The 27,830-nt window shown below is 37.1% G+C and overlaps 1 protein-coding gene across 1 annotated transcript in view; it reads left to right on the forward strand.

The window, feature by feature from the left end:
• The first annotated feature begins 718 nt into the window (after positions 1–718).
• DKK2 (dickkopf WNT signaling pathway inhibitor 2) overlaps positions 719–27,830 on the forward strand; it is a 101,396-nt gene continuing 74,284 nt past the window's right edge. The window contains exon 1 of the mRNA XM_026017611.2: positions 719–1,859. Coding sequence (XP_025873396.1) covers positions 1,638–1,859 — 222 coding nt within the window. The 5' untranslated portion in view covers positions 719–1,637. The remainder of the gene's footprint in view (positions 1,860–27,830) is intronic.

Genomic DNA, 27,830 nt, shown 5'->3' on the forward strand with positions numbered 1-27,830 from the left:
GGGGCGGGCAGGAAAGGCTTCCCTTGGAATTCCCAGAGGCTAGGAGGCAGGAAGTTGAGGAAGGCAGGACCTCAAAGGCTCCCCTTCGCCTCAGTTCATTCTCATTTGGGATTTTCTCTTCGCAAAGGGGCCAGTTGCCTGCCATGGTAAAGATGCCCAGTAGAGCTGTAAGATCGAAACCCTCGGAGCCTACTAAGGGCACCCCATTTCTCCCAACTCCTGGGAGACAGAAACTTACCAGGCGGGTGTGGTGGGGGTTCAAGGGTTGGGGTGGGGGGGAAGGAGTGGTACAAAAGGCGTAGCCTAGAAAATCCTAAAGTTCTTTCTCCCTTTCTCTCGTCGTCTTCTCCCCAATTCCAAAGCCCCCATCCGCGTCAGTTGGGCACCACGCGGCGCAGCCTTACACACCCCCTGGAAGGCACAGCCTCGAACCCAACCTGAGCACTGGGCGTCCACAGACCACAGCCTTAACGCCCAGATGCTCGCTTCTCCCAGTCTTCTCTAGGGCTTATCTAGGAGTCAGGCACTGGAGATGGGGGGTGGGGGGGGACTTCCAGAAGTCGTGCTGGCGGTCCCCAAGGGCGGGGGCAACCTGCTCCGCTCCACTTCCACTTTTGCCCTCCATCTGTTTCCAAAGGTCTTTCCACCTCCGGGGCTGCTGTCTGGAATCTGGAGGCCTCGCGTTCCTCCGGGAATGAATCCCATTTTCCCAATTGTTGTGGAGAGCAGAGGGGTGTGGGAGGGGGACAAGAGGGAGAGGGGCAGGAGGGGGAGCCGCAGAAGGAGCAGCCGCAGAGGGAAGGAGAGGAGTGGGGCGGGAACGTGGGGGGTGAGAGGAACGTTTTCACTCTTTGTCACTCTTGAATTGGGGGCGGAGGGAAAAAAAAAAAAAAACAACCCCACTGTGGGAAGCTATAAAAAGCAAAGGGGGCGGCGGCGAGAGAGCAAATGCAGAGAGCGGGACGGCGCGGCGCGCACGGCCGCTGCTAGGGCTCTGCTGCGTCCCGGGCAGCCCCGGGCTGCGGGGTGGGAACCGCGAGCATCTGCGCCGAGACGGTGCCTGCGCGCGCGGGAGACCTCTGCTGGCCTCAGACTCCGGGCCGGCCTGGGGCGTTCCCGGTCCCCGGTTACGGCGCCCGCTGGCATTGCGTCCTGCAAAGGTTGAGACGGGGAAGGGAAAGAGGAGAGAAAAGCAGCTGAGCGGAAGGGAAAGAACTGGTGTGGCCCTGCAGAGCGAATTAGGAGACTTGGAGCGCGGAGACCGGCGGGAGCGCGGTGGTGCGCGGGGCAAGGAGCCCCCGAAGCGGTGCGGTCCGCGGGGCTGGGTCTTCTGGCACCTCGGGTCACGCCTCCTTGGCCAGAAGGCGCCTCGCCTTTGATTGCTTCCAGTTACCGCAGAACTTCCTGCCCTGGTGGAGAAGCGGGTCTTGCTTGGGCCGCTCTCGCTCCGGGTCCCAGGCGTGAGACTGAATTCACACGGTGCTGGGCGCCCCCCCGCGAGGCCGTGTGGGGTTGGGGGGAACAGCCGCCTCGCCCCCGCGCCCCGAGAGAGGGGCCTGGCGTTGGGGTCCTCCGTCGCCTTGCGTCCAGCCGCACACCTCCGGGCTCTGCGCCTCCCGGGGACCCCTCGCCGGGAAATGGCCGCGTGGATGCGGGGCAAGGACTCGTCCCGCTGTCTGCTCCTCCTGGCCGCGGTGCTGATGGTGGAGAGCTCACAGCTCGGCAGCTCGCGGGCCAAGCTCAACTCCATCAAGTCCTCTCTGGGCGGGGAGACGCCTGCCCAGGTCGCCAATCGATCAGCGGGCACATACCAAGGACTGGCTTTCGGCGGCAGTAAGAAGGGCAAAAGCCTGGGGCAGGTAGGAAAACACTCCGAATACCCTCCACAGCCAGAGCGGTAGCTGCCAGCGCTCCTGAGCGCGTCGTTTGCCTTTGCACCCCTCAACCTTCCAAGGGCGCCCCCAGGTGGGGCGCGTCCCACGGCTGGGGAGGGGTTCCCAGGAGCAGATCGCCCTGGGTGGGGGTGGGTGGCGGTGGCTGGTGCTGGAGGGCTGGGAGCCGGAGGGTTACGGTGCCCCCACCTTTGCTCTGGTGCGTGGGCATGCACAGGATCCAGTGCGTACTGGTGGGGAATGGTCCTTCTCCCAATTTACCACGGCAGCGCTCAGGAGAACGGGAACCGCAGCCAACGTAGAGCAACGATTATGTGTCAGGCGCCGGTGTAAGCGTTCACCTCTATTTAGTCTTCACAGCCCTGCTGTGAAGGCGCTTTTCCCCATTCTGCCGATGAAAAACTTGAGTTACGGAGTGATTAAGCGCTTTGCCCGAGGCACGCAAATTAGGGTTTAGTGGGAGTGGGATTCCAATCCGAACCGTCTGGGTCCAGGTGCTGGTCTCTTAACCGTTACGTTTTACGATCTTGAATTGAAGGGGCAGTTTGCCCCCTTTGGGTCCTGTTTCCGTCCCGACCACTTTCTGCTTTCAAAGGAGTGAGGTCACAGACAGAAAACTTCAATAGACGCGCCATTTCTCACTTCTGTAGCCTAGTGACTAAGTCATCCAGGAGGCAGCGACATGATGAAGCCACAAGCACAGCATCAGATCAGGGTGTGTGTGTGCGACACAGCAAGGTGGATGCTGGAGGCATTTTTGCAAGAGGGAACTTTCGGAGCGCTTCTGTCCCTCTGTCACACAGACAGATTGACAGTCGCTTGCAAAGAGTTATGCAAACCTACACACAGGGTAAAGGGAACGTGGACATTGGGCACGCAATGACCGGGGTGGGGTGGGGTGGGGGGGCTTGTGGGCACCGGGAGCTGTGACAGCTCCCCCTTTCTGCTCTTTTTTGTAGGAAGCCAAACTGAAAGCTAGCTCGCCAAACAGCACGCGCACCTCTCAGCACAACTGTCACCCCGGGAAAGTGGTTCATTGCCCCACAGATCCTGGGATTCCTCGTTTCATCAGAGGAGAGCTCGCTGCAACCTCTGTTCAGGCTCTTAGTGCCTTCCACGGCCCTACCCCTAGCGCGGGCGGGAGGCAGGGTGAAGGGTGAGAGCAAGGGACAGTCCTGCGTGGACAGCGAGGGAAAAGTTGGCCAGCGCTTGGCCCCCTACTGCCCTCTCACGGGGACAGTTTTGTTAGTTTTGTAGTTCTAGAATGCTTTTTTTTTTTTTTAAGATTTTATTTATTTGTTTATTTATTTATTTATTTATTTATTTATTTATTTATTTATTTATTTATGAGAGACACACAGAGAGAAGCAGAGACATAGGCAGAGGGAGAAGCAGGCTCCTCTCAGGGGGTCCAATATGGGACTGGATCCCCAGGCCCAGGATCACGCCCTGAGCTGAAGGCAGACGCTCAACCGCTGGCCCACCCCGGCGTCCTGCTTCCTAGTCTTTAAAATGGTAACCATTTCAGCTATCTTTTCAAAGGAATAAAAAGTCTATAGTCAGGTTTTTTTTTTTTTAAGGTCTCGAGGGAAATAAACTATATATACTATATACATACATACTACTTGCATGCACATCCTGCACATTCTCACACAAGTGCACATACCTCCGTATGTATGCAACCATTCTCATTCCGTTTTACTCTTCCCTCTGAAACACCCTGACACTTTCGATAGTAATGGGCATAACGTTCAATTTTTAGATATCCATCATGAGATGAGGCAAAGGTTAGAAAAAAAGGATGCTGTCAATCCAAATCATAAGACTTTCCTCTATTGCTTTTGACTTCAAATTCCATCTCATCAGTTGTTAAAGAGAGCTAGATGTTTCTTTAGTTTAGCTAAGGACAGAGGGATGGATCCAATGATCTTCTGAGGTTTCTTTCGATTCTAATCCATGTACAGTCTGTGAGTTTCTGTAAAAGACTTTCTCTTTCTGTCACCACTGGGCCCCAGCACTTGATGTTCCTGAATCAAATTATCGGTTATGTCAGAACTGTCATTGGCCATGGGGTTACATGGACTAAATTTAGGGTTGCATCCCAAAATCTAGCTTATGCCTTATGTTTTGATATGTCTATTTTGCTCTCTTTCCAAATATCTGCTCCTTCAAGAGATTGCAACTCTATTTGGATGTCTTCAAATGAAAAATGTATTTATTTTACAAATGAGTTTAATGTCTTTTTCTTTCTTTCTTTCATTTTTTTCTTTCTTTTTGAGTTGAATTTCTTATACACTCTCCATAACTTAGTGGTTCTGTGGAATATATTTCATTGTATTTACTTTACTGTAACACCGTATCCTTCAGATTTGATGCTGGATCTGTAAGAAAATTGTAATTTATGAGAGATAATGGTAACATAAAATAAAACACTGAGTTGAATAGAAGTAATATAGCTGGAGAATGAGAGGATTATCTTTTTTATTTTCTGGCTTCTTGCTTTCATAGCGGGTGATCTATAATGTATGCTATTGAGAAGAAACTAATAGAAAAAATCTATCTTCTATGAAGGAGAAAGAGGAATTCTTTGAATGTTTACGGGTCTCTTTACCTTCGTTATTCTACTAGTTATGTGGTTTCTGAAATTCTTAGGACCCTCATTTTCAATAACTGAATGGAAGCTAGAAAGACTATTCAAACAGAAAGAAGCTGCATCCTTTTTTGGAGAAAAAAAAATCTAGAAGTGTATCTTAGTTGACTTTTTATGCATCAGAATAGAAAAATATGATTGATTGAGAAGATTGGAAATAAAGTGCCAGCTGATCAAACTAGCTAATTAGGTAGTATTATCCTGAGGACTGTTCATTGGATTTTTCTCTCTCTCCCCCATCCTTGATTGCTGATGCTAAAATGTATGTTTCTGAGATATAGGAACAGGAACCGTAGGATACAAATTCAAGTAGGCATTTTAGAAATTTAGTCTTTGTTCTTCTTGAGTGAAAATGGAATAATTGTCTATTTTTTTCTGATTTACTTTCCAAATACAGAATTAAAAGTTTTATTGCCATTGCAGAAAGATAAATTATTGAAGGAATTTATTAATTCATTAATCTACGAAAAGTGAAAATGAGATAAAATGGGCCCAAGGTTTTCTTGATTCAATGTAGTCTGTTTTCATTTGAAGAAAGCATTCTTATTTATAGGAATTCTATTTGTTCTGTAGGCAAGGTGGATTATTTGTAAACCACTCCTGAAAAAGATGCCTTTGAGTTTCAGGAAAGACTTAGCCCAGAAAGAGAATGTACTGTTCTCCAGAGGTGCTACAGTTCTCATTTTTAGGTTTGCTTTCAAAGACGGTTATAAGTTATGATGGAAAATGACATAGAAAATTGAATATGGCAGTATTCAGGTGATTGAAACAGAAGCAGTGAAAATGATTTTGCTGAATTATTCACATATGTGTTTTCGTCTGACTTTCTGTTTTCATCTATTGCTTACGAGTTTTAAAAGATAGTGTATGAACGTATATATATATGTGATAAATTAAGTTGTGGACTGTTACTAATGTATATATATGTCAATATATTTCAATTTCTAAAGAGATTATTTCAAACATTCTAAATTAAAAACAATTTTAAACAAAATCTTCAATAACACATGGATACATATATTCTGAATAAGTACACTGTTGCTCGACATCACCTCTGGAGTTTGAGGTAATGAACTTTTATGGGTCACCCTTAAGAACAACTTAAAAAACAAGCAATTTAAAAAAATCAATTTACCTTTGCGGTTGTCACTCTCTCTCTCTCTAAATATATATATATATATATATATATATATATATATATATATATATATATATATATTTTATAAATGGAAAAAGACCTTTTGGATTTTTTTTTTTTTTTTTTTTTTTGTAAATAGAAAACCTTTTGGATTTGTGCTTGTAATTACTTCTTATAGTCTTGTTTACTCCTTGCTTTATCTTTTTTGAGACAAGGTTAATTTGAATGCAATGCTATAGGGTTTTAAAATATTTTTAAAAGTTATGATTAGGACAGTAGAAAATAATTATGTTTTACATGTAAATAAGCTTCCTGGAAGGTGTCTCTACAAAAAAAGTTGGAAACTGGTATAACATAAATTTAGATTTCTTGATTTTCTCATATAACTTGGACATTGAGACAGGTTTGGAGGAAGTGGTGCTGTAAAAAAAGAATGCTTGAAACACATTGAAACAGAAGTTTGAGGGAGTTGGTTAGAAAGTACTAATATTTGTGTATTGCATTTTCTTTAATAAAAGTGCCACATCTATTTGTATGTGTTAACACTCATGGAAGTGCTCACAAAAATCAACTATACATAAACTAGATAATCTATTTTCTATAGATAATCGCCTCACTTTTTGAAATTATCCATGACTTTTTTTTTTAACCCCAGCCCAACTTTCTCCTGCTAGAGAGTAAATATCTGTGATTTCCTCTGGACATCAACTGATGCTACGTGTAATCAGAAAAGCAAATCATTTTCAAAATTTGGTATTTCTAAAATAGATTTTGAAACAATCCACAGTAAGATTCCTCTTACTTCACTGTGAATAATAGAGAATTGATAGTTGATACAAGTGGAAGGTGACCTTGTGAATAGCAAGAAAAGTATTTTAACGATAATATAACTATGAGCATCCATCATTTTATTTTTGTGCTAGAATAGAGAGAGCAAGGGACAAGTTTACTTAAACTCACTCCAGCTGTGACTTTGACCCTACCAGAGTCTTCTTTAGTACTCCCCTCTAATGCAAACTCCTTCCAGGATGTTTCAAATCTTATAGTTTTTAAAGTAGAGAAAGTAATGTAATAGAAAGGTAACTGATATATTCTGTTCTAGGAGAATACTGCCATTTCTTCTTTTCCCCACACAATAATTTTGAATGGATATTAAAGCAACCTGTTATATATAGAGGTTTTTATAACACTCAACATATTTACCGTTTTAGATTTATTCTTCTCTGGCTTAGATTTATTCTTCTTTGATATTGATGTAACATCAAAATGAATTACAATTTATTTCTATTGGTGATTCCCTGATAGCCCTTTAAAGTCATTTTACTTCGTTAGACTTCTAGTTACTTGTACTCATCAATAAAGGAAATAAAGCTGCTTGTAGTTATTTGTTTGAATATTGAAAAGATTTAAGCAATAACTGTGTCTGTCCATGACTCTTACGGAGTCTTTTTTTTTTTTTTAATTTGAGGCAGAACCCAAGAGGAAACAAAATTAATAATAGTTAATGGATAGATTTTTGCATTGTGTAGGACTGCTTTAAGACAATACAGAAAAATTAAATATGGAATGAATAATGAAAATTTAGTATTACCATGTAAGGTAAGCAGAGGTTAATTTTCTCTTCCTTCTCTGTCCACTCTTGCCAGGAACTAGAGAGCAGCAACATATTTTTCTCTAATTGTTGTTTTTTTTTTTTTCAGGACAAATATAAATCATTCTCCCAAACGAAGAGGTCAACTGATATAAAATATGGGAGATTTTTTTGATAGGAACATCTGTCCACAGGAAGAAAAGTCACCACCCAAATATTTTAAGTAGTTGTTTCCCAACAAGTCTCTCATGCTAGCAACTTTGGGTCACTGCCCACTTCTTTGGGTTCAAACCAATGATGGAAGGTCATGAATGATACCAACATCTAATCAAATGTCCCTAGGGAGAGCTCATCCCATAAATCCTTGTAAACTGAATCAGAGAAAAATTTAATGCAGAGGGAGTTCAGTATCAGATCTAAAACGCTGTATTTTAACTCAAGTAATTAGCTTGTGTAGCACTAAAAAACTGAATTATCACTTCAATACTGATTCCACATTTACTGAATCTATATAACAGATTATATTTGTGGGATCTCAATACAACTTTAAGTTTATCTATGTGCTCCAAATAATAAATGTAGAAATGAAATCAGAAAAAGCACAAAAGTAGTAAGTTTGTTAAAACCCTGTTACTTCTCTCTTCTACAAATAAAAGGGACAAATGTTCATCAGATATCCTTTTAAATATATTACAATCTAATTTAATTGATTCCACTTATGTGCTATAATTTAGTATAGAGAATAGTTACATATTTCATAGTTGTACATATTTTAGCTATCTCACCCTATCTAAAACAAACAAGTATATAAAATCAATGAGTGAATAAGTACAGTATGTGGTAAAACAAATCAAAGCATCATAATTAGGAGGATTGATTTCTTAAAATGGTAGATCTATCCAAACATTTCCTAAAAGATGTTAGTTCTCCATCTTATGCTTTATCATTCCAAGTAAGAGTATTATTTTTTCTTTCTTCTTTTTAAATTTTATTTATTTGAGAGAGAGAGAGAGAGAGAGAGAGAGAGCACAAACAGGGAGAGCAGCAGAAGGAGAGGGAAAAGCTGCCTCCCACTGAGCAGGGAGCCTGATGTGGGGTTCAATCCCAGGACCCTGAAATCATGACCTGAGCCAAAGACAGAGGCTTTAACCAACTGAGACACCCAGGTGCCCCACCATGTTCTTTTTTCTAGGGACTGAAGGAAGTGTGTGATCTTCAGAGATATTGTTTCCTTAACTGGCTTACAAGTACTTATGAGCACACATTAAATTATAGTAGGAGGTTCCATTTATTATTTACTCTGTGGCATGCATTGCTCCAAATGTTTCATTTTAATTAACTATTTTGAACCTCTTAACATCCCTTTAAAGAGCAAGTCCTATTATCATCCTTATTTTTAGAAATGATGAAATGTTTTTGAAATGATAAAACAATAATTTTCCTGAGACACAGAGAGGTTATGCAGTTTGCATAAGTCACACAGCATTAAGGGGAGAAAGGCAAAACACACTCCCCAGTATCCATCTCTCTGCATCTGAATGCCACCAGGTGCCTGCTGACAACAGGCAGGGGCCTTCTCAGTGACTTCTGTACAGGTGGACTGTGAGGTATGGCATCAGTCATACTCTGCTCAAATAGATAAAAATTATTTAGGGTGAGAATCTACTATTATTTTCACTTTTTCCTTACTTTTGGCTCCGTCTAGCTGCCTTTGAGAGAATCAGATGATCTGTAGCAGATAGTGGTAGTTTCCAAATAGGTTCTCACCTCTGACTTTCTACTAACCAGCTTAATGTTTTTAGAATAGTCATTTAAATATCTGGTTCTTTTTTCTTAAAAATATGTCGAATAAGATACAATAATGATAGCAACCATAAGAGTAATAATACTAATGTTATTGAGTCAAAGGGAGAGGAAAGTACACTTATTTACTGTGCTAACGTCATTATCACTACTACCATTACAGAAATAGGTAAGGTGAAGTGCTCACGCACAAAATAGGAAGTGGCTGCTCAATATTACCCCCAAATTGGGAAGGGGTAACTAAATAAATGCATGTAATGTACATGAGGGAAGCAAATGAACTCAATTTTACCAAGGCCAGGAATTGTAAGACAAAACAAGACAAAATAAATACACACACAAATATGTTAATCAATGTTAATTGTATCGAATGTTAACATTAAGAGGGATGGTGAGTCAGTCCTGTCTTGTACAAAGTAAGAAAAATAGCATATAATTGGGTAATTGGTAAAATTACACAAAAGCCAGGGTACAGCAGACATTAAAATATAATCACAGTAAGTGAAGGTCCTAACTGCCATGGCAATATTAGTTATTTAACCACAGGAACCAAAGTAATTGAACAACATGTTAGAGCCTGCTGCCAACAGCATTAATTTGATATTCTCCAAAGTAAGATAGTCCTTGCAAGGGCAAGTTTCTTGACACTTTCTGCACAACTCGGGGCTCAGAGAGCTTACTGAGAATTTGGAAGGTTTACAACCCTCTCTGAGTGTCAGCTGTCCTGCTAGGAGGACTCAGAAATTTGGGGCTCATTATTCCCATTTTATTCCCTCACTTTCTTTGTTTTATCTGAGCTATTTCTTTCATGATGCAGGTAATTTGGAAATATTTTAACAATGTTAAATGAAGAGTGAAAGTCATCTCATTGAAGTATGTGATAAATTTCTTTTAATGTATTAGAAACAAGCTGTTTGCCAATAGGTGTTTCTGATGATGAGCTAAAAAAACTGCATTCAAATGGGAGGATGGGTGAGGGAGAATTGTCACTTAAAACCAAATGACAGCTCACATTCAAATAATGGTCTTCATTTGCTCATTCTAGCTTCATTTCATCTTAACCCTTTGAAACTTGGCTCAACAGGCATTGGATTAATTTATCTCTTGAAATCCAAGATCATCCTTCCAACAGTCATCCTCTATACTCTGTAGTCTTTGTACTTAATTTACCCCTTATTTCTGTTGCTACATATTTATTTCCATGTTCCTTTCTGGGTTATTCCTTTCTCTCTGTTTCTTTTCTGTCTCTCTTTTCTTTTCTTTTCTTTTCTTTTCTTTTCTTTTCTTTTCTTTTCTTTTCTTTGCTTCTTTTCTTTCTTCTTTCTTTCTTTCTTTCTTCTCTTCCTTCCTTCTTTCTTTTTCTTTCTTTCTTTCTTTCTTTCTTTCTTTCTTTCTTTCTTTCTTTCTTTCTTTCTTTCTTTTTTTTCTTTCCTTCTTTCCTTCTTTCCTTCTTTCCTCCTTTCTTTCACTAGCCCTTCTACAAACTTCTGACCGTAAATGTGGATATTTCCTCAAGTCCTTTCCTTAGTCTTCTTCTTTTTCTGTTCCACTTTCTCTCCATTGCTGATATGACTTCCCTCTTTGGAATCATTTGCCACATAGGCAGAAATCTACCCTTAGTTTGTTTTGATAGAACTCCTGAGCCCCTTTACCTGCTCTGTAGTTTTAGAAGACTTTCCAGAAACAAACAAACAAATCTCCATAAAAAATATACATTTTGTGTCTAACTTTCAATTGTCAGGAGTTAGGCAACCAATTCTTTATGATTTCTCATAGCTATCAATAAAACCTGGTAAAAATTGCCTTAGGTTAGCCTAATGAAGGCCACAAGAATTGAGGATGATGCCCAAATTCTTCTCATACTCTGGTCTGTTCATCACTCACTGGTGATGAAAGAAATCAGTGTAGGTTCCCATGAACCCTACATATTTAAATGTTTGAGATTTAAATAGCTTCCACTTTTTTCTCTGTGATAGACCTGTTGTTAAAACAACTCATGTCTGATTAGAATATGCATAAATCTATAATTTACGCTTATAAAACATTACATATTATGATATGTACATACACATTTTAAGCAATATATAATGTTTATTTTTATAGCTTGAATACTTACCACAGTAATTCTTTGTCATTGTTATTTTAGAAATAATTGTTAATTTTTAGTGTGGAAACACTTCCTTAACATTTACTTTCAACCTGGCAAATGTTCTTTCATAACTGTGTAAGAGGATTCTTTAAACATACCTATTCATTGTTATTCAAGACAGAGAACTTTATAGAAAGAACCAAGAGAACCTTTTATCATCTACAAATTTCAAGACCTTGTACAACAGACTAACGTGGGCATACTTGAAGCTGGCAGATACAGTAAAAATCACCTAATTTAACTCATTTTATGTATGAAAGAACCACACTAGGTTCCTGATCTGCTCCCATGGACTACAGTCAGTGCCTGTGACAAAAGAACTTCTCCTGGAATTTGGATTTTCTGACTTCTAACACAGGTCTTCCAAATAATCAAAAGCAATGTTTTCTGTTAAATACATAATAGCAAAGCTTTACAGAAGAATTAAATTCAGTTGATTCAAAGCTAGTGGAAGATAAATTATACAGGAAGCTCTTTTTCAGCTCTGAATTTTGTATGTCAAAATGTATTATCAAAGAATACGATGTAATGATGACAACTGTGTCAGTAGGATTTAAACAAAATTAATGAAAGGGAGTGGCTTTGCATGTATTGCCCTTGCTCATTTTTTTCAGCCATGATACTTAGTGACATGATTAGCAAGAAGCCTGGCTGAAGAGAGTTTGTACTGGAACAGCAGGAGCATATAAAAAAAAAGGAGGAAAATAATGGGCCGCTGAGAACACAGATTGCTTGACCTTTGTCCAAGCATCATCTAGGATAGAGGCCAATGCCTTTAAAACTTCTGACAGCGATGCACAGAAAGAGAAATACTTAATGTTGTGATCCAGTACACACAAACACACACACACACACACACACCCCTGAAAAAAAAAGTTTCAAAAATAAATATTCTTATGATGAGTAATGCAGGGAGACATTTTAAAAATATTAGTCCTTTCCTTCTGTTCTGTTCTATGCTAGTCCCTTATTCTGTTCTATTCTCTTTCTTTCTCTGTTTCTTTAAAATGCTGGTCATGACTCACTGAATTGATTGATCAAAACCTGTGGTTTGAAAACCTCTCAGTCATTTGATACTCTGCCCTGAACTCAAGGTACTATGCTTGAAGATCAGCAGTACTTTAGGATCAGCTCCAGTGAGGGGATGTAGAAAGCAGACAGGTAGGTCTTCATGGACAGAAGCATACATTATCTCAGACCACTCCCACTTTCTCTTCTGCAACAGCGTGTCAGCCTCTGGCCTCAATGAGATCTCTTCATTGGAGATGTGCTTAACCTCTGCCTCCCTCTCCACTTCCAGGAATAGGTGACAACTAAAAATGCTGTACATGGTACTTGGATGTTATAGACATGTTTACTCAGAATCTGTTATCCTACATTAGTATTGCTCTTTTGGGTGTATGCCATGTGCACCGTCTTACTTTATTTCTAAGAAAATGCAGTTGAAGATGGTTACATTTTCTACATGGGACAGCAGGTGAACCTCAAAGAGCATGGGATATAGATTCAGAAGACCTGGTTAGCCTATCTTTGTATATACTTGCCCTTGAAGAAATTCTGACACTTTTAAACCTTAGTTATATCATCAGTAAAATGTTAGTTCATATCATATTGTATTTTCCTCACTCTTTACAAAATATATTGCTTATTTAATTAACATCATTAGAGGCTATTTTATTAAAATTAAGACCTTTCCACTCTGAATTTATGAGGGACAAATATGAATTAGTAAGAATCAACCCAAGAATGAAGTAATCTAATTGGATGTTATGATTCTGGAATCACAAATTCAATTTTTGTCTTCATAGATTACTTTTTTTTTAATAAGTGGGAGGATTGAAAGTGGAAGGTATTTTTTGGTTTGTGTTCTTTTTCCTATTTGTTTTGATTTTCTTGGATTTATTTAAAAAATTTAGTGCCAGTAGTAATACTTTCACCTTTCTGCTTAAAACTTAGTTTTTGTTTAATCCTTGCATACCACAAACTGTTCTCTTGCTTGCTGTTAGAATATCCTTTCCATGATATTAAAGGAGAGCTCTCTCCTTTTTTTTTTCCTATCACGGTGGAGATGTATTACTATTTATATGTTTTTAATACATCTTTAAAGGCATGATAAGGGTCTTAATAATAGAAGTGGGTGTATTTTTAAAGCTCTGAAACTAAACTTGTGGGTCATATTTTGGACATATTATAGGATATAGGGTTCAGAATGGATAAAGTTCAGGGAAATAACCAATTGTAGTCAAGTTGTATGATGTGAAATCACAGGGACTGTGACAGAGGAAATGCATTTTGTCAAAATTCTTCAAACAGGAAAATGGGTATTTTCATAGCTGTTAGAAGCATATTGTATTGCTAAGGAGGCATTTCCTAGTGAACAATGTAATAACTCTGATCATTCATGTTACAAGGGCTGGAATCTCACCCAACCATTTGTCCAAGCTAAGAATAGTCTAGACTTCCTGCTTTCTATCCCTGCTCCAAAGCAATTATTCCCTAATTTATAGAATTCTACTTCTTCCTTAATATTGATCTCTTTTGCTGCCTTATTGCCATCCAATTGTCATTGTTTTGACTCAGACCATAATCATTTCCTGATGGACTATTACAGTATTGTAATAGTTTTGTACTTCTCTAAGTCATCCTCTATATTACTTCTAAAGTGAGCTTTTTAAAGTAAAAATCTAATCATCTCATGTCCATTTCTAGAGCATGAAGTCTAAACTTCTTGACATGGCATACAATGTCATTTTTTTTTTTACTTTGTCCCTGAGGCCACACAATTGTTGAGTGGAAGAACTGGGATTTATACCCAAGCAGTCTTACTGGAGTCTGTCTACTCAATCACTGTGCTGTATGGTTGCCTCATATAAATTGGAAGCCAGAAACCAACTAGGGAATTTTTATTGGTCCATTTCAGAATTCAGATGTGACTAAATTCTTCAGACTAACTTGCTAATTGCTTACTTAAATGTACTAGATGCTATAATCACAGTAAACAAATATTTGTTTGACACATATGCCATGCTCGGTCCTTGGAATAGAAAGCCATAAAAACAAATATGGACTTCTTGTGGAATCAGTTGGAATTTTAAGATTGGAAGAGTTATCCAAAAATTATACAGTTCATTCTTCTATTTCCAATGCAATGTTAAAGTTGGACAACTTGCTGTGCTTTCCTTTTTATAAAGAGTTCTGAGAATGAACACTTGTATTGAATTGCTTAGTTATCTCATTATCTTAACTTTAATTATGTTAAGAAGGGAAACATTCTGAATTCTGTTTTAAGTGAAGCATGAATAAAACAAATGTGGATATCAATTTCTATGTAAGATCCCTTCCTTATTAACAGAAAATGTAATCAAATTATTTTAGTCATTCTTCACAGATTACACTCTGATTCTCCTGATGGACAGTCAGGCTGACCTGGAAGAGTAAGACCATCTCTATAAACAATGAAGAAAAAGGTCTGTTCATGCTGGACATTATGGTGATAATGTAAAGAGGTGGAGTCTGCTTTTTCTTTTCTAAATATTTTAGAAGGAATTAAATTTTTATTTTTTTCCTTTGTAAATGCCTCACTATTCCCTGAGGAGGTCTGATCCTAATTTTATCACTTGTAAAGCACTGAAGAAACATTAGTGGGAAGAGGCAGGCTTAGGAGGAATTAGAAGAATGGTAAGAAATAACAAAGTTGCCCTAGTTGGAGGGTAGGAGTCTGATGACCTAAAAATGGAGTTACAGAGGGAGTGTGTTCATACAATAGACAAGATCTTACCTCAGGTAGGGAAAAGGAATGGAATTTGTTCTAACATACATCAAAGAAAGAAATTAGATAAAGATACAAGTTTAAAATGATGTTGTAGATTTTTTTAGACAACCATACTTGAAATATTATTTTTCCAAATTAGTCACTGCAGAAAACTCATTCTTTTGATGTTGTCACTTAGATTTTATGTTGGAACTAACTTCAGAAGTAGTTTACATGTTTATTTTAAGCTATAACTTTATGACCACAAACAATGTTATACTTATTGTTTAACATACCACATTTAAAATACTTGGCTCTGAATGACTTTATGTTGTTTTCATAAACCAAAAATCCCACAGAAGGTAAGGATGTCAAAGAAATGTGGTGTAGTTTCTGAAAGCAATTCCAGAAAGTTCCAAAAGACATTCTGAGTCATGGAATCAGTATTGTGGTTTCAATTGTAAACCCTTCAATGTTGATTACTTTAAGGTGGAAAGCCATTAATCGGGTTTATGGACTTAAAATTAAAATATATATATATATGTAATATTATCTTGTAATTAGGTCTTCTCCATTAGAAGAACCTGGTCAGAATTTATGTAATATAGTTACTGTTTCTCAAAGGAACATGGTGTTCAGGAAGCTGTTAATGAGTGTGAGCCAGCAGTACATTCTCCACCTAAAACCCACTCTTTTCCTGAAAGAAGAGGCAGGAACAAATCAAACCCAGGGCAATTCCCTAGAGTCCGTCTGGTGACACGCATTACTTTATATGCCACTTAGTTAAAGTGTGTGCACTGAAATGAGAAAAACAAAAAGGACTGTCAAAAGTTATTTTTTAATGCAAACATATTCTATTAAACTGAGAATAGCTAAACTGCTTAACTCAGTAAAAATGTTTTTGCAATTGTTCAAATTAATCCAATGCTTCCAAAATGTTTTTTGGAAATCCTTGTAAATTTCCTGCTTGCCTATTTGCCCAACTGCTATCTTCCCAACACTTTTCAGAGGGAAAATTTTCTTTTTAACAAGAAAAATCTTTTTGAAATTACATTTCCAGTGAGGTCCTGGCCACACCAGCTGCAACACATTGTAACTGAATTTTAGTCTCTGATGGCTCTTATTGTTAGAAGCACAAGTGACCAGCACTCAGGTCTTATGCCACTGACATCTGAGTGATTGATTACAAATTGGATTGGAGTGTGTGCTGTGAATTTTCCTGTTAGTAAAATACAAGCTTTCAACACAAAAGAGCAACTACATTTGATGGCCTGGCACTTAAAAAAATTAAGTTAGACCAAAAAATATAATTCTGGTTCTTAGTAAACATCAATAAAGAAGAATGTAATCCAACCTCACCAGTAACTTTGTTGTTATTGTCGTTTTTTAAATTCACTTCTGGGAGAGTCAGAGACTAACTGGACGGAATGCCCTGATAGTTGGGGCCAAAATGTTCTGAATTTTCAAGGGCTGTTTACAATGTCTTAGGGAATCAGGGCAGAGTGATCAAAGCAATGAACAAAGTATTGAATTTGAATACGTGCTATCAGACTTAAAGACTCTCACACTCAATGATGAGCCCATTGCAACCATCATAGTGAGGTTTAGTATAAGGATTTGAAAGAGTGATGATCTGCATCTAAAAGGCATGAAAAGAAAGAGCACAACTCAGCTACTTGTGACTCACAAAATCAAGCAGCAAAAAAGGTTGACCTTTCAATCATAGTCATTGCCTATCCATGGATAAGGTAGTCTGATATTAAGTGTAGTATTACTATACTTCTACAGTATACTCCTAGCAATATCCTACAGCCAGCATTAGTGAGATCAAATAGCTAAGCAATACACGATACCTTACTTCTAGAAGATAGGACAACTAACATTTGATAAGAACCTACTTCATGCCAAGAACTTTATATCATCTCACTTAATCTTCTCAATGCCATATGAGCTTCTGTCATGTGCAGAGAACTCAGTAAATGTTTGTGAAAGGCAGTAAGGCAAAAAAAAAAAGTGAACATTTACATTGTGAGCAAGCTCAACATATGGTATCTGTGGTCCTGTGATGGTTTAGCTTCAAATTCAGAGTTATTTGATTACAGTTTTACTGTAGAAAAGTTCTGCCTTGCTGAGTTAGTAGGGGGGAGATCACTTAATTTTTTTAACGAATGAGATTTAGATGGCTATCAGGTTATCAGGCCATTGTATACATAGCCAAAAAGTACATAAAAGGTGCCCAACATCATTAATCATCAGGGAAATGCAAAACAAAATCACAAGGAGTTATCCCCTTATACTTGTTAAGATGGTTATTATTTAAAAAGGCAAGAAATAACAAGTGTACATGAGGATGTGGAGAAAAGGGAACACTTATGCACTGATGGTGGGAATGTAAATTGATTCAGCCATTATGGAAAACAATGTAGAGGTTTCTCAAAAAGTTAAAAACTGAACTATCATGTGATCCAACAATTTCACTTCTGGGTATTTATCCAAAGAAAACAAAAATACTAACTCAAAAAGATATATGCACCCTATGTTTAATGCAGCATTATTTACAATAGACAAGGAAACAACCTAGATGTCCATTGATGGATGAATGGATAAAGAAATTGTGATATATATATATATATATATCATACATATACATATATATATTTATGACATATATATATAAAATGAAATAATAATCAGCCATCAAAAAATGAAATCCTGTCATTTGTGACAATATGGATAGACCTCAAGGGCATTACGCTAAGTGAAATAAGTCAGACAGAGAAAGAAAAATACTGTATGTTATCTTTTATATATGGAATCTAAAAAAGAAAGAAACCAGCAAGCATACAAACAAAAACCAAGCTTGTAGATACAAAGAACAGATCGGTGGTTACTGGGGGGTGGGATAGGAAAATATTTTAAAAATTAAAACACATAGTCCAATCACAGGCTGGAAACTGGCACAACTCCATATGCAATTAGTTTAGCAAGTGTGTCTGATTATTTTTTATGTGCTTCATTTCTTGTATAAGATATTTTTTAATTATACAGGAACAGATTAGCATGTTTTACTGTAACAGGCCCTACATGGACTGAGAAAGAAAAATAGTCAGTGGCATTAAATCTGAATTGCAAATAATTTCTCAAGTCGATCTACATTATTAGTTTAGTTAAGATTATGAGTTGGTTCCTGTGCCTGAAATTTAAGATAAATGCTCTGATCTGGGCCCAGTTGGAATCTGTCAAGTAGGTTTTGTAAAATCCTTGTTATAGTTACTGCATTTTCAAGATGATGCTGCAACTATTTTTGTAACTATATTATATGTTTATAACTATATTATAAAATTTAAGCTTTCTTGCCATTTTCCTAACAATCTTGTAAAAAAGTGAATGATTTTATTTTGTCTTGTTTTAGGAGTTTAATAACTTTATAGAGCTCTGCCTATAAACTCTAGAAACATTATCAAAGTGCTTGTCTTCTCATCTGAAGAATAAATCAAAATTGCCATAATCTTTAAGAGGAGTAGACTATAAATATTAATTAAAGGAAAATAATAAATGTTTAAAATTATCTGATAATTACTAATGGCTGGTGAAAGGTAAAGGATTGCTAAACAAGTACTTAATAAAGATAATTTGTGGGAAATCCAGTCCCCCAAATTTCAGAGAAGTGTTAATTTATATTCTTTTAAACGTCAGTTTTATTGTGGGGGGGGGGGACAAAGGCAATTAATACTAATTGTTCAATAGATTCTGGATTATCCATCATATTTTTTCTGACTAGATTTTCATTAATGATCAGGAAGTCAAGGTGTGGGCCAAATGTCTCATTATGTTTCAGAAAGACTAGGGAAGAGAGATATTCCCTTGTTGGTCTGATTGTTGCAAACCCAAGGACAAGAACATAGAGCATTTTTGGAATGTGCACATGCTTAGCACCTGGAATTTTCTGAGAGTTACAGTCATACTTCATCAGTCACCAGAATGAAAAGCCAAATGCTGATCTGAAGGGGAACTTCTGAGGCAATTCTTCTGGAGCTAGCCATATACCCTACTTGTCATCTCTCAGACATAAGCCTTTAATCCCCTCTTCCTAAAATTGTTTATTTTAAAATGTGAGAAAGGCTAAGGATGTCACAGTCGAGCTGTGAGCTTCCTCTTTAAAGAATCCCATCCTTCAAACCCATCTTCGGCAAAGGAACTGGCATTCCATGTGCTGAGCAGATGGCGTCCTGCAGCCCTGGCCAGCCCACATGTGCAGCTGGGCCTATCTGGCACACAGGTGTCCTGATTTGGACCTTCTTGAAATTCTGACACCACACTTTCCTCCATGGGGAGGTATGACTTGGCTATGCTGTTTTCCAGTGACAACAGATATACTGGCCTAACAATAACAGCTCTGACTAAGGTGATAACATAACCCTCTAACTCATATTTAGCTGGGACCCAGGACATAGGGTTTGTTCTAAGAGTTTGGGCCAACTTTTTGGTTTTGATTTCCTCTTTTATATTGTTTTTTTGTCATTCATGTCTCCTCCCTTCACCTCTTCGAATTTTGGGTACTTCTCAGAAGGGTGGGAAAGTCCCTTGGAGGGGAAAATGCTGTTGTAATAAGCAAACAGAGCTAAATGTTCTACATCAAATGGGTGGCTTTTCTAATCATTGGCAAATATCAGGCAACCACATTCCAGTGTTAAGTAATCTTCAGGGTTTAAAAATGACAAAAACTAGACACATTCATTAAACTTTTCACAACATTTGACAAAAACTACTGTGAAAGTAAAAGGCAATTTCAAAACTGTAGGCAACAAAGAAGTTTGGTTGATGTTCCTTCTGCATAATCTCTTACATAATCATTTTGGTCTCACCAAACATATTTGTCAGTGCAGAGCCCAGATGTTTTGAAGTTTGTTTGTTTGTTTTTAAAAGAAAGCAATATTTAAGAACTTTCCCATTTCTTTCCATCTTAGTAACAGCTGCCTTTAGTAACTGCTTATAATGAATATGGCTAGGTAGGAAAAACATTTGGGGAAATAATAAAGGAAGTAGGTGATATCACATTATTGAGCTTTAGATTGTGTTCTTGTTTTCTGTTTCACAAAACATAATTTTGAAATTTATGTCTCATTTATGAAAAGCTACTCATCTTCACTCAAGTATGCCCTATAAAATGGATTGGCCTTGCCTTTAGATAAGCAGATATAATTATGCAGCTCAAGGGGGAACTAAAAATGTATTACCTAGAAGTGATTTTATTCCACTGTATTAAGACAATTCAACCATTCCTGTTGATCTAAAAGGGATAATATAATATGGAAGAGAGATTCTGATTTCCAAGAATTAAAGGCTTATTCTGTAAGGATGACTGGTTTGATCTTGATTCTGGACACATTACAAAGCAGATTGTGAAACTCAGTACTTAGGGAAATAGATATACTCAAGAAATAACACAGGTTACTTAGAAAATATCATGGCAGACTAATTTTATTATTTCTTGAAAAAGGGAGCTGGTCTGGTATCAGTATGATGTTTAATCCTTACCAGCTACAGTCATTCTGTTCGTGATTTAATGATTTTAGGATGTTACATACCACTCTATGCCAATGCCTCTTATATTTGTATCTCTAGGCAAAACCGCTCTTGAGCTTTGGAATAATATATCCAAATGCTAAGTTAACATTTCTACTAACAGATATTTCATACTGACCGTGTCAAAATCCCATCTTTTACCTCTTGCTAATCTGTTGCCCCCATGAACTCCTCATCTCAGCTGATGGTAAATCCATTTTTCTAATTACTCAACCAAAGGTCTTGGATTCCTCTGTAACTTATCCCTTTCCCCCATACATCAGGAAAGTTCCTTAACTGTATCTTCAAAATATATCCATAGATCAAAACAGGCATCTCAGCAAAGGTATGAGTTAATAGCAGTTCACAGAAAAGTGACTTAGGAATTTAAATTCAGCTGAATAAGATACATACGGGGCAGAGCAGACCTTCCAAGGAAAATAACTTCATACAAATGTGAGAAACATACTTATTTTATATTCCAGGAGGTGTTTTATCTCTGTAAATTCAGAACTTTAGAAAAATTTGGAAACCAGGGTGCCTGGGTGGCTCAGTCGGTTAAGTGTCTGCCTTCAGCTCAGGTCATGATCCTGGAGTCCTGGGATCGAGCCCTGCATGGAGATCCATGCTCTCAGCTGGAGAGTCTACTTGTCCCTCTCCCTCTACCTGTACCCCAACTTGTGCTCTCTTTCTCTTGCCCTCTTTCTCTCACTCTCTCTCTCAAATAAATAAATAAAATCTTTATAAAAATTTTGGGAACCAATTCAATCATCAAATCTGCCTTTGCCAGGGCAGGAAAAATTACTCAAGTGGCACCTATTAGCTACACCCTATAAAAAACAAATACTTTGTAAATACTGTTCTTTGTTAGTAAAACTGGATACCTCAATAATTTTTTTAGTGATTATATAAACACCAAATTAGAGAACATATATAAGCTATTTTGTCTTGATATCTTCCAAATGTTCTTGTTTATTTAGTTTTTCTCTTCACTGAACTACACATATAGTTAGCAGTAGACCCTAAACAGACCAGGAGAATGATTTCTTAGATTGGCCATGATGTGCTCTGTGGTATGTTCCAATGAGAGATGAAATGGTTACTTAAGAGTCCAATATCTTGGAACAAAGAGAGGCCCGAAGGGGTTACACTGTCAGGCACCGCCAAGAAGTGCAGGTGCCGAGGTGAAGCCCAGAGTCCGGGTTGGCTCTAGGTTTTATTACTGTAGGCTATGAAGTATGTGGAAATAAGGAAGGAGAAACAACTCAAGAAACCAATCACATGAGGGAACTGCATAGGTGACTATCAACACAGGTCTCAGAGGAGCATTAACTAGGGGGTTGCGGGGGATGAGAGAACTGACCCCAGCAAGCCTGGCTATCTATCCACTATCATTGCTGTTTTCATCATGTACTGCTATCAGTATGGACGATAGCAGGAATAATTGGCTTTTGTCGCATGCATAAAGCTGTTGCCATTTATGCGGGTCCCTGTTCTTATTGTTTCTTTTCCCTACTGAGGTCTTGCTCTCCAGCAATGATGTTCTTTTTATATTGAGATGCGACTTAGCTTCCCAAACTCAGAGTTTCAAATCACTTTGCTTTAATGAGGCTTTTTGTGAGGGCAAAGCTTATTTATTGTCTAGGGAAAGGGGAAACAATGTCACACAAGTGGTGTTATGATATGGTCACACCATTTCTCACAGTCCCAATTCTTATCATGAATATAAATATTTCTCCTTTGTTGTTCACTTGTATTACCAATATGATTTATCTGTCACACTCACACACAGACATTTGAGGAACACTGTGTTTCATTTCAGCAACTAAAAGTTTCTTCTGGGCAGCTCTGGTGGGTCAGCGATTTAGTGCTGCCTTCTGCCCAGGGTGTGATCCTGGAGTCCCCGGATTGAGTCCCACGTGAGGCTCCCTGCAGGGAGCCTGCTTCTCCCTTTGCCTGTGTCTCTGCCTCTCTCTCTGTGTTTCTCATGAATAAATAAATAAAATCTTTTTTTAAAAAAATAAAAAAATAAAAGTTTCTTCTTTGGTCTAAAATTCAGGTTATTCTGTAATCCCATTTACAGGATTTAGTATCTGTGTCTCAAAAAAATAAAAAACTCAAAATTAACATTGTGGTATTGACAAATTAACGAAAGAAACAGACACTAGAGCCTAGATACAGATTGGAACATCAATCATTAAGAGAAAGAGGGACTATTTAAAAGCTAATGCTGGAAAAATCAAGTATTTATATGGAAAAACCCTGATATTGTAATACTACCTTACTTCATATAAAAATCAATTCCAAATGGATGAGAGTTTATAAATAAAAAAGAAAAAATATATAAAAATTATAGAGTAAAATACAGTAAATATCTTTTAAACCCTAAGAAGAGATTTTCTTAAGGCAGTAACCAAAAGGAAAAAAAAAAAAGATAAATTTGGCTGTATTAAAAATAAGAACAGTGGCCTACCTAATGACACCATAGAGAAAGTAGAAAACAAACCATTGGCTGGAAGATATGTGAACATATACATCCAGTAAGGATTGGTGTCTGTATTAATCAACAAAGAATTAAAAGGGAGGTAAACTATACTGGAAATTAAATTAAATTACATTAAATTAAATTAAGTTAAAAAATAAAAGAAAAGGGAGGTAAACAATCCAATAAAGATAGGAAAAACACATGAACAGGCAATCGACAGAAGAGTAATAAAATGGCCAAGAAATATTTGAATAGATCTCAATCTTATTAGTTGAAAAGAGAATGCAAATTAAGATATTGACTTTCCATTTGATACACATTGAGTGATCAAAAATTAAGACCTTAGTGATACCAAATGTGCAGAAATATATGAGGAACTTTATTCTATTGTTCATGAGAGTATAATTACTACAACTACTTGGCAAGACATTGTTAATTCTGAACATTCATACATGCTCCAATCTAGTAATTCCATTTCTAAGACTCTCACTCAGAGAAATGTTTTTTTTTTCACTTCCATCAGAAGATATGTATAAAAAGAATCATAACAGAATTGCTTATAATATCAAAAAACCAGGAAACAACCCAGTTCATCAACAAGAGAATGCATATATAAGTGATGGGAGATAATTGGAATGTTATAAAGCAGTGAAAATATATAAATGAACTATAGCTAGAAGTAAGCATGAATGAAGTTTTGATATATGATAGTGACAGAAAAAATGATATAAGTAATATTGAAGATGCTGTTTATTTTGAAGGGAATCAGGGAATCAGTATATCAGGAAGACAAGTTATTGATATTGTTCTAAATCTTGGGTTGCATGATGGGTTTACAGTTGTATTTGATAACTTCCAAGTACTTAAATATATTTTGCATGTGTCAAACATATTTTAAACTATTTAAAAACAAAACATTAAAAGACAATACAAAGGAAAAATGAGAATCTTAATATAACTTAAGGATTTTCCGTTCAAGTAGGATACCTGCAGATGAAATTCAAGAGAAAGCTAGACAGACATCTTTGAGCATGTCCTCTGAAAAGTGTTATTACTCTAAAAGTAACTTTCAGAGGTCAGATGTTGGCAACACTATGGTAAAAGTAATAGGGAAAGTTGTGTAAGAGTGTTAAGCTAAGTGAAATAAGTCAATCGAAGAAAGACAATCATATGGTTTCACTCATATGTGGAATATAAAAAATGGTGCAAGGGATCATAGTGAATGAGGGGAAACTGGAGAAAAATCAGAGAGGAAGACAAACCATGAGGGACTCTTAACTCCGAGAAATAGAGGGTTGCTGAAGGGTTGCTGAAGGGGAAATGAGTGGGGGATGGGAGAACTGGGTGACAGACATTAAGGAGGGCATGATGTGATGAGCACAGCATGTTATACTATATGTTGGCAAATTGAATTCAAAGGGAAAAATAGAGTAGGACTCACACCTTAGAGAATGTAGATAAAACTTTTGTGAATTTTCCTCAACTAATGATGAACCCCTTTCCAACTCTCCATATCCCTATCTCCTAGAATATGCCCCTTATGTACAAGCTTGGATATACAGCTTACTCATCCGTCTTTGAAAACATCATGGTTTTGGACATTCTCCCCCAATTCAGAATGTAGAGGGTTTTTGTTTGTTTGTTTTTTCAGAAAAAGCAATAAACACCCCTTCAATAAACCCTCCTTCTGTAAAACATATCTCTATCTTATTGCTGTCATTTCCAAGATAGTCAATAGAGATGAAATTACTTATAATGAATGAGAAGAATAATGAATTTTAAGATCTCAGCCTGGAACTAAAAATACTAGATGATATTTATTTTAGCCACATTTACAAAAAATTGTTGCTGAATGGTTCTACTGGGAATGTTATTAAACTTATTCACTCCTTGGGTACCTTGCTTGTAAAGTAGCTTATAATTCTTAAGCTGCAGTAAGACAGGTTAAAATTGCTTTAAAAGCTGTGTGTAAACCTTCCTACAGCAATATATATGCTGGGATATATATCCTATATATGCATGGGATATGAAATCTTTCAGTTTAGCTTTTGATGCAGTCTGTATCTTGGAGAGAATAGTTTAAATGATATGTTATTTAAATGGTAAGTTATATCTAGTTAGCAACTTCTTGTTCTAAAGATGATGGGGATGCTATAACTCTTCTTTAAGAGCAAAATAGGAAATTAATTTTTCTAATTTATTGACATAAAAAATTGCTTTATGCCAGTGGTGGTTCTCCAAGTTTGGTCCCTGGATTCCTGGGTATGTCTCAGGACCCTCTCAAGAAGTCTAAAAGATCAAAACTTTTTTCATAATAACACTAAGATGTTATTTTCTTTTTTCACTATGTTAACAATTTGTTATTGACAGTACAAAAACAGTGGTGAATAAAATTGAAGGTACTTTAGCATGAATTATGATAATAGTAGCACCAAACCGTACTAGTAGCCATTGTATTCTGCATCAATACCTTCATAATAAAACTATATGTACATAAATACATATGCCCCTTTTCCTTAGGAATGTTCTTGATAAAGCAGTAAAAATTAATCAATTTTATCACATTTGGACCCTTGATAAGCCATCTTTTAAATATTCTGTGTGAAATATGAAATAGAAAGTATGCATAAAGTACTTTTGCTGCATACCATGATATGACTGCAATATATGAGTTGCAAGTTGAACTAGCTGTTTTCTTTTTATGAAATATTGTTTGTTATTATTATTATTTTTTACCTAGAAGAATGACTGAAAAATCAACTGTGGTTATTCAGATTTAGCAAGTATTTGGCAAATATTTTCTCAGAAATAAACAAAGTGAACCTGTTACTTCAAGAAAAACAATTCATGATATTTGTTGCCATGATAGCAGAGCTGTCAAAGACTGCATAACTATACAAACTAACATTTTCTAAGTGATCAAATGGATAAAATTGCAAAAATCATAATGCAAAATAGACCAAAGGGTTTTAATATGATAAAGTATTAAAGGTTCACTGACATGGTTTCAAATTCCATACTGCAGCTATCCTTTAAGAAACTACTGTCAAGTTCTGGTGTAGTAATCAAATAGTCACAATTATATGAAAAAACTATTAAAATACTCCTCTTTTTTCAAATTGCATATCTGTGAGAAGCCAGATTTTTTTAAATGCATTTCAACCAAAACAACATATCACAAGAAATTAAATGCAGAAGCAGACAAGAGAATCCAGCTGTCTTCTACTCAGATGTTAGATTTTCAAAAATATAAAAATGATGCCATGCTTCTCACTACACTTTTCTTCTGTTCTGAAAAATACAGTTATTTTTCATTAAGTATATAATGAGATTATTATTATTGGTAAATGAATTAATAATTTTTAAATATTTAATTTCAAATATGGTCAGTGTGGATAGATACAACAAACATTAAAAAAAGCTTTTTGAAGACCTCAAAAGACACCAGTAGAGTCCTTAAACTGAAAACTTTGAGAACTTTCTTATGTAAATTCTCGGTTAGCAGCAAAGTAAACAGAATACTTTCAGGAGTGTCAGAATTTAAGAGGAGAACCCAGAAGACAACTTGATTTATTCTCTTTAACATTCTAGTTTCTAAGGCTTAATGCCTTTTACTTAGGTTGAACCCCACATTTACTCTCTTTACCAAAATTTATTGAAAAACTTCTATGGCTTAAGTATTGCCCTAGAACTGGAAATACAGAAAAAAAAATATAAACACTCCTGTACTCTCCTAGAAAGGATGTTTAGATTCAATATTGGGTTTAGCTTTAATTGATAAAAGTAAAAGATTGAATTATATATTTGATTTAACTTAAACTAATAACAGTGAAATATTGTGTTAAAACATTGATATGTACTTAGTAGATTATTTCAAGTCAGAAACTAGGAATAGAAGTATTTATCTTTTTTTTATTGCCGACCCATTATTATGTTTAGCTGTGTTAATAAAGAGTTAACCTATAACTCTAAAGGGAATCATTAGACATTTTATATTTTATTTTTTAAAAATATTTTATTTATTTATTCGTGAGAGACACAGAGAGAGAGAGGCAGAGACATAGGCAGAGGGAGAAGCAGGCTCTCACAGAGAACCTGATGCAGAACTCAATCCCAGGGCCCCGGGATCATGCCCTGAGCTGAAGGCAGACACTCAACCACTGAGCCACCCAGGCCTATCTCATTAGGCATTTTATAGTTTTAGTAGATGGGTCTTTAACCAAGAATCATGCTGTACTCTAACTCAGAGTATATGTACTCTGAGTATAGACACCATCCAGTTACCCCTTTCCCTTGTAGTTACCCCTTTCCCTAGCCTACTTGTAGGTAAATAATTGAACTGGAAGGGGAAAAAAACCCACAAGTTTGTTTTGTTTTGTTTTAGTGTAAAAAGCAGCTCCTTTAAGTCTATAATATGATGGTAAACTTTACAGATGGCAAAATGCTTTGGGATCCTGAGGGGAAAATAAATCCTTTTGAAGTACAAATTTGAGGAATTGAGGAACCCTCACCTGGGGCCAAATTCTTATTCCCTGTAATTCAAGATGAAGTCCCGTAGAATTAAAGAGATTTAGAAACTGGTTAGCAAGTACTCATTTAAAGAAAAATATCTATTAGCCAAGGAGCCTACAATTGTTTTTTGCGTAACAAAATGCCTTATTCCACTTTGATATTGATTCAAGAATGTCCCTTCCAATACTATGTCGAAGTGAGGGCTTGCATATTTTATTAAAGTGACTTACTTGAAAAATATTGCTGTCCCTTTGCCCTCCCCCAGCTGCAAGTTCCCCTGCTGAAGCATGATTT

This window comes from Vulpes vulpes, chromosome 4, assembly GCF_048418805.1.
Source record: "Vulpes vulpes isolate BD-2025 chromosome 4, VulVul3, whole genome shotgun sequence".
Classification (NCBI taxonomy): Eukaryota; Metazoa; Chordata; class Mammalia; order Carnivora; family Canidae; genus Vulpes; species Vulpes vulpes.